The sequence below is a fragment of the Ranitomeya variabilis genome, chromosome 5 (assembly GCF_051348905.1).
Source record: "Ranitomeya variabilis isolate aRanVar5 chromosome 5, aRanVar5.hap1, whole genome shotgun sequence".
Lineage (NCBI taxonomy): Eukaryota > Metazoa > Chordata > Amphibia > Anura > Dendrobatidae > Ranitomeya > Ranitomeya variabilis.
The window spans coordinates 74,144,411-74,159,397 of record NC_135236.1 but is presented as its reverse complement, the minus strand read 5'-3'; the positions used below and the strand labels follow the sequence as shown (position 1 = coordinate 74,159,397).

General features: G+C 44.2%; 1 protein-coding gene across 1 annotated transcript; it reads left to right on the top strand.

Moving 5' to 3' along the window:
• Nucleotides 1–10,807: 10,807 nt before the first annotated feature.
• On the top strand, nt 10,808–11,722 carry LOC143774861 (olfactory receptor 1496-like). Its single transcript, XM_077262630.1, has one exon. It carries the CDS (start codon nt 10,808–10,810, stop codon nt 11,720–11,722), a length of 915 nt encoding a protein of 304 aa, XP_077118745.1.
• Nucleotides 11,723–14,987: the final 3,265 nt, after the last annotated feature.

Below are 14,987 nucleotides of genomic sequence, written 5' to 3'. Positions count from 1 at the left end.
TTCACATTGCGTTAACAGCAGCCCGTTCAACACATGTGTTAACGGGCTGCTGTTAACACAAGTGCCGACTTGTCATACCGCTAGCGCAGATAGAGCTAGCAGATGCTCTATCTGCACTAGCAGTGACAGACCCCGGAAACGCTGCAGCCTGCGTCCCAGGGTCCGTCACTCAATGACGGCACATCGCTAGCGCACGCCCATTATGGGCATGCGCTATCAATGCGTCCGCCATAGGGCTTAATGGCGGCGTTAACAGACTGCGTTACACCGCGTTATGCCACGGTGTAACGTAGTCCGTCTAACGGACTGCTAAAATGCAGTGTGAACCTGGCCTAAGGGTTAAAAGTTAACCTGCGATTTTTCATTTTTTTCAATAAAATTTAGGACCATCTCACACTTGAAGTCACTTTGAGGGGTCTATATGACAGAAAATACCCAAAAGTGACACCATTCCAAAAACTGCACCCCTCAAGGTACTTAAAACCACATTCAAGAAGTTTATTAACCCTTCAGGTGCTTCACAGGAGCTGAAGCAATATGGAAGGAAGAAATGAACATTTAACTTTTTAGTCACAAAAATGATCATTTGGCAACAATTTGTTTATATTCACAAGGGTAAAGGAGAAAATGATCCACTTCAGGAGCAATTTCTCCTGAATACGCCGATGCACCATATGTGGGGGAAAACCACTGTTTGGGCGCACAACAGGGCTCGGAAGGGAAGGAGTGCTTTTTGACTTTTTGAACGCAAAATTGGCTGGAATTGAGAGTGGACTCCATGTTGCGTTTGAAGAGCCCCTGATGTGCCTAAACATTGGAAAACACCCACAAGTGACCCCATTTTGGAAACTAGACCCTTTAACGAACTTATGTAGCTGTGTGCTGAGCACTTTGAACCCCCAGGTGCTTCACAGAAGTGTTTAACGTAGAGCTGTGAAAAAAAATCAAATTTTTCCACGAAAGTGATCTTTTAGCAATGATTTTTTTATTTTCACAAGAGTAAAAGGAGAAATGGTCCGCTAAAATTGTTGAGCAATTTCTACTGAATACGCCGATGCACCATATGTGGGGGAAAACCACTGTTTGGGTGAACAGCAGGGTTCGGAAGGGAAGGAGCACCTTTTGACTTTTTGAACGCAAAATTGGCTTGAATTGAGAGTGGACGCCATGTCGCATTTGAAGAGCCCTTGATGTGCCTAAACATCTGCTGCTGACACCATAGACACCAGATAAGGAGACGATGCCGACTTTTCCCCCAGTGGATGAGGATGGCGAGTTTGAGATTTCATGCATTTTAGATTCCAGGTGGCACAGAGGAAAGTTGCAGTATCTCGTGTCCTAGAAGGGTTTCGGTCCCAAGGATAATTTCTGGGTGAAAGCTGAGGACGTATCGGCTTCAAGGCTGATTAAGGCTTTTCACAGGAGATTTCCAAATAAGACTCGGCCAAGAGGATCCAGAGGATCCTCGTAAAATGGCAGGTACTGTTAGAATCTGTTTTGTTTTTGACCATCCGCCATCCGCCTTAGCTAGAGTCTTGGCGCAGGCTAATTTATTGAACGGGACCAGACGATACATCTTACTAAACCAGTCCACAACAACGCAGATGACAGAAAAACCCTCAGAGATCGGCAGATCGGTGATAAAATCCATAGCAAGATGTGACCATGGCGAACTAGGAACCTCCGAAGGGCACAGCAACCCTGCAGCCGGGGCATGTGAGGCCTTCGACCTAGCGCACACAGTACACTGACGCACCCACTTGATGATTTCTCTTTGCCACCCTGGCCACCAGAAACTTCAACCGATCAACTTTCTAGTTTCCGAAATCCCTGGATGACCCACCAACCGAGACTTATGACATTCAGCAAGCAAAGCTATCCGCAAGGCTCTAGGCACAAATAATTTACCATAGGGAGGTTGGTTGGTTCAGCATTCTGGGCCTCTAGGGTGCTACTCTCCAACTCAGAACTCAATGCTGCCACCACCATGTCTTTCTGAAAAGTACATTGCTCCTTCTCAGTATTAACTGCTGGAGAGAAACCACGAGACAAAGCATCCACTTTAACATCCTTTGTCCCAGGGATATACCGTATTTTCCGGCGTATAAGACGACTGGGCGTATAAGACGACCCCCCAACTTTTCCAGTTAAAATGTAAAATCTCCTTAAAAGTCGGGGGTCTTCTTATAAACCGTGTCGTCTTATAGGACCGGTAACTAATGTGCCTTTTGGGGGGGGGGGGAGTGGGCCTGATGATGACGAGGGGGCGTCTCACAGGAAAGTGAGTATCCCCCATTACCTCATTGTATCGCTGCAGCGTGGGGTCTCTGCTGGGAGCGGCGGCTGCTGCTCCTCATTGTGCAGCGTGGGTGCTGTGCTGTGGCGGCTCCTCTTCTTCAGTGTGGGGCCTCTGTGCAGCTGGGCGGCGGCGGCGGCGGCTTATCTTCAGGCAGTCGGGGCTCCTCCGGTATCTCCTTAAAGCCCGGAGGCCCTGCCGGCAACTCCATCGGTGCAATGCAGTGGCCTTCAGGAACATGGCCGCTGCTCAGATTCAGATCTCGTCCCGAGATCTCGGGAGACGAGATCTGAATCTGAGCAGCGGCCATTTTCCCGGAGACAGCTCCATTGCTGCTATGCGGTGGCCCGGCCGCTGGGGGCTGCGCATGCTCAGATTCAGATCTCTGAATCTGAGCAGCGGCCATGTTCCCGGAGGCCACTGCATTGCACCGATGGAGTTGCCGGCAGGGCCTCCGGGCTTTAAGGAGATACCGGAGGAGCCCCGACTGCCTGAAGATAAGCCGCCGCCGCCGCCCAGCAGCATTGAGGCCCCACACTGAAGAAGAGGAGCCGCCGCCCCACGCACAGCACAGCAGCCGCCGCCGCTCCCAGCAGAGACCCCACGCTGCAATGATACAATGAGGTAATGGGGGATACTCACTTTCCTGTGAGACGCCCCCTCGTCGTCATCAGGCCCACTCCCCCCCCCACCCACCATATACACCCGGCAATGCGATACCCGGCGTATAAGACGACCCCCGACTTTTAAGATGATTTTCAGGGGTTAAAAAGTCGTCTTATACGCCGGAAAATACGGTATGTTACAGAGAAATGCAACCGGGCAAAAAACATTGCCCACCTAGCTTGACGGGCATTCAAACGTTTAGCAGCATCCAGATATATCAGATTCTTGTGACCAGTAAAAACCTGTATCGGATGTCTAGCCCCCTCCAAAAAATGTCGCCAATGCTCAAACGCAAGTTTAATGGCCAGCAACTCTCTGTTCCCAACATCATAGTTGAGCTCAGTCTCCGAAAATTTTTTAGAAAGGAAAGCACAGGGATGCACCCCATCCTCTCCCTCCTGGGACAGAACTGCCCCCACCCCTACTGAAGAGGCATCAACCTCTACCAGAAATTGCTTGGTCTCATCTGTCTGGATCAAAACAGGAGCAGAGCTAAACCTCTCCTTGAGATGCTCAAAAGCCTTAACAGCCTCAGAGGACCATTGAACAGTATTAAAACCCTTCTTGGTGAGATCAGTTATAGGTTTAGCGATCACAGAAAAATTCTTTATGAATTTTCTGTAATAATTAGCAAACCCTAAAAATCTCTGAACCGACTTCAAACATTCAGGCCTAGGCCACTCCAATACGGCCTGAACCTTCACTGGGTCCATCTCAAATCCATCACTGGAGACAAGGTACCCCAAAAAACTCATTTTATGTACCGCAAACTCGCACTTCTCTAATTTAGCAAAGAGTGAGTTTTCGCTCAAAATCTGTAGAACTTTGCGGACTCTCTGCCAATGCGACTCCAGATCGGACTAGTAGATCAAAATATCATCCAAATAAACAATAACACTCCTACCGATCATTGACCTCAGAATGTCATTAATGAAATTTTGAAAAAACGCAGGCGCATTAGTAAGGCCAAAAGGCATCACCAGACACTCAAAATTACCTTCTGGGGTATTAAAGGCTGTCTTCCATTCATCACCCTCCTTCACCCGCAGCAAATTATATGCCCCATGAAGGTCAATCTTAGAGAACCACTTAGCTCAGGTTAGTTGATTAAACAAATACGGAATCAGCGGCAACGGGTAAGGATTGCGCACAGTGATCTTATTAATCTCCTGAAAATCCAGACACGGCCTAAGGCCCCTATCCTTCTTTTTGACAAAAAGAATCCTACAGCCACAGGGGACTTAGAGGGTCTTATATGACCTGCAGCTAAACTAGTCTGTAGGTATTCCTTTAAGGCCTCCCTCTCGGGAATTGTCAGATTAAATAAACGACTCTTAGGAAGTGTGACACCTGGGACGAACTCAATAGCGCAGTCGTAATCTCTATGGGGTGGTAGAGCTTGCGACTCCTGAAATCCTGAATGGCTTCAGGTAGCTCCTTCTTCGCAACAGCATCAATGTGAACATTACAACAATTACCATAACACCCCTGACCCCAGGACCTTATAGTACTAGATGACCAGTCCAGCAAAGGATTGTGCATTTTTAACCAGGGTAAACCCAGGACAACTGGGCAAGGTAATTTAGCAAGGACAAACAAGTCTATACACTCCTGATGTTCCATATTCACAGTAAGTGGGAACCCGATAACCTTTCGAGAAATACACCCATGTTCCAGAGGAGTGTTATCAATAGCCAGAACAGGAATAGGAGATGACAATGGTTCAGAATCAAACTTATATTTGTCTAGGAATTGTTGATCAATCAAATTAAGGGCAGAACCACTATTCACCATTACCTTAAAATCAATGGAATGACCATGATATGTGGTATTACCAGAAAAAAAACTCCTGCGGATCGTAAAAACGCAATACGAACTGGAGTGTTACTCCTACTGACCTTTTTTTTTCTTTCCTTATGCAAACCTCACTTTGCTTAATAAAATGGTCAGCCTTACCACAATACGAGCATAGCCCTTCAGAAAACCTCTTCTCCCTCTCCTGGGAATGAGAGGACATTGCCCCAAGTTGCATTGGTTCCCTGCTGTCGACGGGGCTATCCTGAGAGAAATGGTTCAGCATTATAAGACATTCTGTCTGTCTCTCAATCTTCTATCCGCACGGATAGCTAACTGCATAGCAGTTTCCAAAGCATCAGGTGTAGGATATGCTATGAGCAAATCTTTAACTCTTTCACTCAAACCTGCTAAAAACTGACTCTTGAGCGCTGGATCATTCCACCTGACCTCTGCAGACCATCGTCTGAACTGGGTGCAATACCTCTTAGCATCATCAGAACCCTGTTTAAGCCGTCTGAGCTCTGCCTCAGCTGATGTGACCCGATCAGGATCATCATATAACAACCCCATAGCAGAAAAAAATGCTTCTACTGATGTCAAACATAGATCATCAGGATGTAATGAAAATGCCCAAATTTGGGGTTCATTTCACAATAAAGACATAATAATCCTCACACGCTGTAATTCTCTCCCTGAGGATCTGGGTCTAAGCCGAAAATATAGTAAACATGCATTTTTAAACATAAAAAATTCCTGCAGTTTACCAGAAAAAAACTCAGGTAATCCTACCTTAGGTTCTTCAGAGCGTGCTCCAGAGCAAGTACTCACGTGCTGTTGAAGGTTGGTTACTTCCAAAGTTAACCCTTGAAAGCGTTGATCAAGTTCTTGGACGCTGCACAAATTGAAGGAATCCGGGAGAGAATTTTTTTTTTTTGTATGGCTGGACAAACTGTTACGAAACTGCAACACAGAACTAGGGTAGGGGGAAAAGTGACCCTGCACTGAGACTAGGCTGATACCCTACGATGGAGTGGGCGACCCATTCCTTGCGAATAGACTCACCGACGATCCTAGGTTAATCTCAGCGAAGACCTATAGATAGGGGAAGGAGGTCCCTAAAAGATCTGAGGACTGGGTATAAAAACAAGTCACCTCCTAATAGAGACGCAGAGACGGCTGCAGAAACCAACTGAAAACAGAAACTAAAGATAGCAGAACCAGAGATCCCAGAACTGCACAATATCAAACACAGACAGCTATCAAAGCACCTAGCCAGAACTCTAGCAGATTAACACTGTTGTCCAGCAAGGAAAGGGAGGCAGGTGCTGGCTAATAAAGGGTGAAATAATCACCTGAACTAAGGCAACCCAGCAACAGGGGAAAAAGACCAGCAGCCAGAAAACCACAACAAGATGGCGGATGGTCAAAAACAAAACAGATTCTAACATTCAGGTCTGGAGATTGGGCTGCCAATTACAGGGTTTTGATGTGGTGGTCTCTTAATTTTTGCCAGAGCTGTATGTCTCCCGTTATGGGCCCCTTCTTGGTATATATGTCCCCCATCCTGGCTCCAACATGGTATATACAGTGGGTACAGAAAATATTCAGACCCCTTTAAATTTTTCACTCTTTTGTTTCATTGCAGCCATTTGGTAGATTCAAAAAAGTTCTTTTTTTCTCATTAATGTACACTCTGCACCCCATCTTTACTGAAAAAAAACTGAAATGTAGATTTTTTTTTCAGACCTTTTGCTCAGACACTCATATTTAAGGCACATGCTGTCCATTTCCTTGTGATCCTCCTTGAGATGGTTCTACTCCTTCATTGGAGTCCAGCTGTGTTTAATTAAACTGATAGGACTTGATTTGGAAAGGCACACCATGTCTATATTAGACCTCACAGCTCACAGTGCATGACAGACCAAATGAGAATCATGAGGTCAAAGGAACTGGCCAAGGAGCTCAGAGACAGAATTATGGCAAGGCACAGATCTGGCCAAGGTTACAACAGAATTTGTGCAGTACTCAAGGTTACTAAGAGCACAGTGGCCTCCATAATCCTTAAGTGGAAGAAGTCTGGGACCACCAGAAGTCTTCCTAGACCTGGCCGTCCAGCCAAACTGAGCAATCGTGGGAGAAGAGCCTTGGTGAGAGAGGTAAAGAAGAGCCCCAAGATCACTGTGGCTGAGCTCCAGAGATGGAGATGGGAGAAAGTTCCACAAAGTCAACTATTATTATTATTTATTTAAATAGCACCATTAATTCCATGGTGCTGTACATGAGATGGGGTTACATCAAAATACAAATATCACTTACAGTAAACAAAACTAACAATGTCAGACTGATACAGAGGGGAGATGACCCTGACCTTGCGGGCTTATTTTCTACAGGATTGTGGGGAAGGAGAAAGTAGGTAGCTATCACTGCAGCCCTCCACCAGTTGGGCCTTTATGGCAGAGTGGCCCGACGAAAACCTCTCCTCAATGCAAGACATGTGAAAGCCTGCATAGAGTTTGCTAAAAAACACATGAAGGACTCCCAGAATATGAGAAACAAGATTCTATGGTCTGATGAGACAAAGAAAGACCTTTTTGGTGATAATTCCAAGCGGTATGTGTGGAGAAAACCAGGCACTGCTCATCTCCTGCCCAATACAATCCCAACAGTGAAACATGGTGGTGGCAGCATCATGCTATGGGGGTGTTTTTCAACTGCAGGGACAGGATGACTGGTTGTCATTGAAGGAAACTTGAATGCGGCCAAGTACAGAGATATCCTGGATGAAAACCTCTTCCAGAGTGCTCTGGGCCTCAGACTTGGTGGAAGGTTCACCTTCCTACAAGACAATGACCCTAAGCACACAGCTAAAATAACAAAGGAGTGGCATCAGAACAACTCTGACCATCCTAGACTGGTCCAGCCAGAGCCCTGATCTAAACCCAATTGAGCATCTCTGTAGAGACCTGAAAATGGCTGTCCACCAATGTTCACCCACCAACCGGATTAAACTGGAGAAGATCTGCAAGGAAGAATGGCAGAGGATCTCCAAATCCAGGTGTGAAAAACTTGTTGCATCATTCCCAAGAATACTCATACTGTACTAGCTCAAATGGGTGCTTCTACTCAATACTGAGCAAAGGGTCTGAATACTTATGACCATGTGATATTTCAGTTTTTATTTTTTTAATAAATTTGCAAAAATTTCTACATTTCTATTTTTTTCAGTCAAGATGGAGTGCAGAGTGTACATTAATGAGAAAAAAAATGAGCTTTTTTGAATTTACCAAATGGCTGCAATGAAACAACGAGTTAAAAATTTAAAGGGGTCTGAATACTTTCTGTACCCAGTGTATGTCACCATATGATGTATATGTTACCCATTCTGGGCACCTCCCTGGTATATATATCCCCTATTATGGGCCCCTTCTTGGTATATATGACCCCCATCCTGGTATATATGTTACCCTTCCTGGGCATCTCCCTGGTATATATGTTCCCCATTATGGGTCCCTTCTTGGTATATATGTCTACCATCCTGGTATGTATGTTACCCATTCTGGGCACCTCCCTGGTATATATGTCCCCCATTATGGGCCTCTTCTTGGTATATATGTCCTCCATCCCGGTATATATGTCCCCCATTGTGGACCCCTTTTTGGTATATATGTCCCCCATCCCGGTATATATGTTACCCATCCTGGGTCCATCCTAGGGTATATGTCCCCCATTATGAGCCCCTTCTTTGGTATATATGTCCCCCATCCCGGTATGTACAGTGGGGCAAGAAAGTATTTAGTCAGTCAGCAATAGTGCAAGTTCCACCACTTAAAAAGATGAGAGGCGTCTGTAATTTACATCATAGGTAGACTTCAACTATGGGAGACAAACTGAGAAAAAAAAATCCAGAAAATCACATTGTCTGTTTTTTTATCATTTTATTTGCATTTTATGGTGGAAAATAAGTATTTGGTCAGAAACAAACAATCAAGATTTCTGTCTCTCACAGACCTGTAACTTCTTCTTTAAGAGTCTCCTCTTTCCTCCACTCATTACCTGTAGTAATGGCACCTGTTTAAACTTGTTATCAGTATAAAAACACCCTCAAACAGTCTGACTCCAAACTCCACTATGGTGAAGACCAAAGAGCTGTCAAAGGACACCAGAAACAAAATTGTAGCCCTGCACCAGGCTGGGAAGACTGAATCTGCAATAGCCAACCAGCTTGGAGTGAAGAAATCAACAGTGGGAGCAATAATTAGAAAATGGAAGACATACAAGACCACTGATAATCTCCCTCGATCTGGGGCTCCACGCAAAAACCCACCCCGTGAGGTCAGAATGATCACAAGAACAGTGAGCAAAAATCCCAGAACCACGCGGGGGGACCTAGTGAATGAACTGCAGAGAGCTGGGACCAATGTAACAAGGCCTACCATAAGTAACACACTACGCCATCATGGACTCAGATCCTGCAGTGCCAGACGTGTCCCACTGCTTAAGCCAGTACATGTCCAGGCCCGTCTGAAGTTTGATAGAGAGCATTTGGATGATCCAGAGGAGTTTTGGGAGAATGTCCTATGGTCTGATGAAACCAAACTGGAACTGTTTGGTAGAAACACAACTTGTCGTGTTTGGAGGAAAAAGAATACTGAGTTGCATCCATCAAACACCATACCTACTGTAAAGCATGGTGGTGGAAACATCATGCTTTGGGGCTGTTTCTCTGCAAAGGGGCCACGACGACTGATCCGGGTACATGAAAGAATGAATGGGGCCATGTATCGTGAGATTTTGAGTGCAAACCTCCTTCCATCAGCAAGGGCATTGAAGTTGAAACGTGGCTGGGTCTTTCAACATGACAATGATCCAAAGCAGACCGCCAGGGCAACGAAGGAGTGGCTTCGTAAGAAGCATTTCAAGGTCCTGGAGTGGCCTAGCCAGTCTCCAGATCTCAACCCTATAGAAAACCTTTGGAGGGAGTTGAAAGTCCGTGTTGCCAAGCGAAAAGCCAAAAACATCACTGCTCTAGAGGAGATCTGCATGGAGGAATGGGCCAACATACCACCAACAGTGTGTGGCAACCTTGTGAAGACTTACAGAAAACGTTTGACCTCTGTCATTGCCAACAAAGGATGTATTACAAAGTATTGAGATGAAATTTTGTTTCTGACCAAATACTTATTTTCCACCATAAAATGCAAATAAAATGATAAAAAACAGACAATGTGATTTTCTGGATTTTTTTTTCTCAGTTTGTCTCCCGTAGTTGAGGTCTACCTATGATGTAAATTACAGACGCCTCTCATCTTTTTAAGTGGTGGAACTTGCACTATTGCTGACTGACTAAATACTTTTTTGCCCCACTGTATGTTACGCATACTGGGTTCATCCTGGTGTATATGTCCCCCATTATGGGCCCCTTCTTAGTATATAGCCCCCTTCCCGATTCCATCCTGGTATATATGTCCTCCGTTCTGCTGATGTTCTTTAACGCATAAAAAAGAAACCATTCTACTTACCTCCCTCCGCTCCCACGCTGGGCTTCGTCTTCTTCTGTAGCCGGCAGCTGACTTCAGCGTGCATGTGTCGGGCAGCGTATGGCGTTACTACTATGCCCTGTTATTGACTTGCACGCTGACATCAGCTGCCTCTGATTGGCCGGCGGCGTGTTTTGAAGTGTGGGGACCCGGCAGGAACGTTGCTATCTTACACTATTGTATGCCTAATTAGAGAACATGCTGGGGTGACCAATACATAGTTAATCTTAGAGCTATAAACTTAAGAAAACAAGGGCTCCTCATGTGTGCAGAGCAATTTACAACATCCGGGGAGACATTTTCTATTTTCTCATAATAAACAAGTCAAGGACCCTTCTGAGCCGCGTCTCCCGTGCATGAGAATCCCAGAGGTATGTAATGATGAAGGTATAAAATATTCTGCGTGATCTTTACCAGATATTCATGACACTCATCTTCAGTCCTCAGGTAAATGCTTCGGATTATTAATGACACTGAACTTAATTTTTTTTATTTTAAAAAGTAGGACTTGATGGAGAACCAAACAATCATTCAGTATTTCCAGATTGTGGCCTTTTCCCATTCAATGAAGAACCATCTTTTATTTTTTGCTCTATTTCTCTTCATTTATTTGATTGGATTACTTGGTAACATCATTATAATCACGTGTGTGATCATTGATGAGCTCCTCCATACACCCATGTACATCTTTCTTAGCAACTTGTCAGCGGTGGACATGATTTTAACTTCATCAACCCTCCCAAAACTGTTGGACATTTTACTCACCGGGAAGAACTCAATATCGTTCGGAGAATGCTTCACCCAAATGTGTTTTTATATATTTGCTGCCTGTATGGAAGATGTGCTGTTGTCGTTAATGTCCTATGACCGATATGTGGCCATCTGTAAACCATTATATTACCACTTAATTATGAAGCATAGGAATTATATATTATATCTATTGAGCATTTGGATGGCGGCCTCTGTTAACGCCTTATTTTTAACGATGACCATTTACCAGATAGATATTTGCCATTCTAATAAAATGCAACAATTTTTTTGTGATATTGAAGCACTCAACAAAATAGCTTGTGCCAATATTAAAATTCATCTTATCATGTCTTTTGAAATCATAATCCTCGGGGTTATCCAATTCTTTATCAGTTTATCATCATACATCAAAATAATATCTGTCGTTCTCAACATTCCTTCTACAACTGGTAGAAAAAAAGTGTTCTCCACCTGCACCTCGCACCTCACAGTTTTGGGTACGTTTTATGGAGCCGGTATGTGTATGTACCTAAAGCCTCCTTCAGAACATCCACAACTTGACTTAGTGTTCTCAACACTGTATACAGCAGTTGCTCCTATGTTAAATCCAATAGTATATAGTTTAAGAAATAAAGAGGTAAAGGTGGCCATAAAGAAAATTATTGACTTGAAATAGGGTAATGATAAAAATAATGTTGTGCAATTCTAGAAATCACAGGAACTGTAGATAGATATGTTAATGATCTTCATATGATGGAAAAATGGAAACCTAAAAACATCTCGATTTATTCAGTATTGAGTATGAGCGCCATGTGCAGGAATCCCCGCACATACACGTCTTGGCTGCAATCAATTTGATTATTAATGGGTGTTTGAGGAATGTTTTGCATCAATAATGCACTGAGGCACGGAAATCATCAACATCTGCTGCTGGCAGCTCCATTTGCAATTACTGACCAATGACGTCCCAGACGTGCTTGATGGGAGACCAGTCTGGAGACGCTGCTGATTGACAGCTCGACTATCCAATCTGTGACTGGGAGATGGCAGCTGTCTCCAAGTGTTCACTATCCCGGGTGATTACCATGCCTACTTAACTGAGCTGCTTCTCCCAGACCTCTGCCATACGTACATTCAACAAGTGAGGCTTGTGCTCCCTGTGCCTTGAGTTCGGCATGCTTGATCATTTGCTGCCTGACCTTGGACTTCGTTCTGACCATCCAACTGTTTAACTCCTTCTCCTGTGATCCGCTATCCTCCTGGTATTCTGACCTTGGACTCCTTGACCATTCTGACTCACAGAGAAATCACTAGCGTCACAAGGCCAAGGTACAACATGTAAACCATGCAGGCTGCTCACAGTAGCATGAGCAACCTACTGCATGGCATTGTTGTGCTGAAAAACAGCTTCTAGGACATTTTGAAGAAGTGGCCGGGCTGCATTGTTTCACAACCAAATCAATGAAACACCGAGCTGTTACTGAATCTGAAATACAGACGTAGAGGGATCCAGCTACCATAGATTATGCTACCCCACACCAGAATGTGTGTAAGTGCAAACATTTCTGGATAAATTGAGATGTTTTGAAAATTGTGTTTCCATGTTTTCATTTTTTGCATATTACTATTATGTTTATTCATCCTGTGATTTCCATAATTAAAATAGTTTTTTTATTGGAGTTTCAATTTCAATGTTGAGGAGAGTATTATCTCTCAAAGTTCTCAAGCGAGATAAAATGGTAACTGTCAACCATACTCGGAGATACTGGAGTTCCTGCTGATGCGTCCATCTTGGCAAACTTATCTTAGGAATAAAGGTGATCTCTAATTGAAGACATGAACATTACCAAACTATGGAAAGGATAGTAGAGAGCTAAAGTGGGTTGAAAATTGGAAAACTAAATGAATATATTAGGTTGGAAGACTTAAACTGAAATGTGGGAAAAACAAGGCCTGACCACATTTGATGAGACCTTATTTATAGGTAAAAACAAATCTATAAAGACATTACAAAGAAGAATAGACTTACCGTATATGCCTTTGAATATTAGATTTTTTTTGGACATTTTCAGCACAAATTGAGCTCATGTTGCTTTCATCATGATATTAATTTATGGACACGTCCAATAAGCCCATTCATAACAGCAAGAACCACAGTCTTCCCCCACATACTGTATGCATAGAGAAAGCACGACTCACAAGCTTTCCTCATACATGGGCAGGACCCAAGGTTTCCCAATATGTGGGCGGAGGAAGCAGGACTCACAATCTTTCCTTATATGTGGGTGGAGGAAGCAGGACTCACAAGCTCTCACTGAGTCATGGTGGCAGTTAAACATCTTACATGGCAAAACAGCCTGAAACCATAGAAAACTATAAACTCCCAAGCTGGATGTTTCCTCAGTCCTTTGATGATCACAGATAATGTAGCATAGAAGACCTGAAACTGAGCCACTTTTACCTGCCCATACATTTTAGAGAGCTGTTAGTGGAATTCTCATTCCATTGAAATCCCTCATGTACATTCTTAGCTGAGCAACTATTTGCCTACTTGAATAATGATCAGGCATACTGTCATCCAAATACACAAATTAGTCCATCTCATCCACACAAAATACAAATTCTCTACTTAATTGGAACCTGTCTGCAGGATTGTGCGGCTCACAAAAGAAATGCCACCCCACACCATTACTGACCCACTGCCAAACCGGTCATGCTAAAGGATGTTGCAGGCAGCAGATCACTCTCCACGGCGTCTCCAGACTCTGTCACGTCTGTCACATGTGCTCAGTGTGAACCTGCTTTCATCTGTGAAGAGCACAGGGCGCCAGTGGCAAATTTTCCAATCCTGGTGTTCTGTGGCAAATGCCAAGCGTCCTGCACGGTGTTGGGCTGTGAGCACAACCCCCATCTGCGGACGTCGGGCACTCAGACCATCCTCATGGAGTCGATTTCTAACCATTTGTGCAGACATGCACATTTTTGTCCTGCTGGAAGTAATTTTGCAGGGCTCTGGCAGTGCTCCTCCTGTTCCTCCTTGCACAAAGGCTGAGGTAGCGGTCCTGCTGCTGGGTTGTTGCCCTCCTACGGCCACCTCCATGTCTCCTGGTGTACTGGCCTGTCTCCTGGTAGTGCCTCCAGCCTCTGGACACTACGCTGACAGACACAGCAAACCTTCTTGCCACAGCTCTCATTGATGTGCCATCCTGGATGAGCTGCAAAACCTAAGTCACTTGTGTTGTTTGTAGAGTCCGTCTCATGCTACCACGAGTGTGAAAGCACAACCAACATTTAAAAGTGACCAAAACATCAGCCAGAAAGCATTGGTACTGAGATGTGGTCTGTGGTCCCCACCTGCAAAACCACTCCTTTATTGAGGGTGTTTTGATAATTGCCAATAATTTCCATCTGTTGTCTATTCCATTTGCACAACAACATGTGAAATTGATTATCAAACAGTGTTGCTTCCTAAGTGGACAGTTTGATTTCACAGAAGTTTGATTTACTTGGAGTTATATTCTGTTGTTTAAGTGTTCCATTTATTTTTTTGGAGCAGTATATATATATATATATATATATATATATATATATATATATATATATATACAGTATATATACATATATATACACACATACATACACACACACACACACACACACACACACAGTGTATGTGGTAAAGATGAGCAATCCGATTCAATCAATCCACAGGACCCTGCTCTAGGGACTGCTTCCTACCATCCGGCACCCCCAGCTCCTCTTTTGATTAATCGGCCTTTTGAGTCATTGGGCATGCATCATGTCACAACGATGTTGTCGCACCATGCAGGCTAATCAAAACAGGAGTTGAGGATGGCGGCTGGTAGGAAGCGGCTCGGTGGGTTCATGTTTGGCAGGTAATACTGATGTTCCCGCTGGATCAGGGTCCTCCAATTTTTTTT

What these genes read in the sequence shown, in the direction of transcription:
- LOC143774861 (XM_077262630.1), top strand. Translation starts at nt 10,808, where the DNA reads ATGGAGAACCAAACAATCATTCAGTATTTCCAGATTGTGGCCTTTTCC.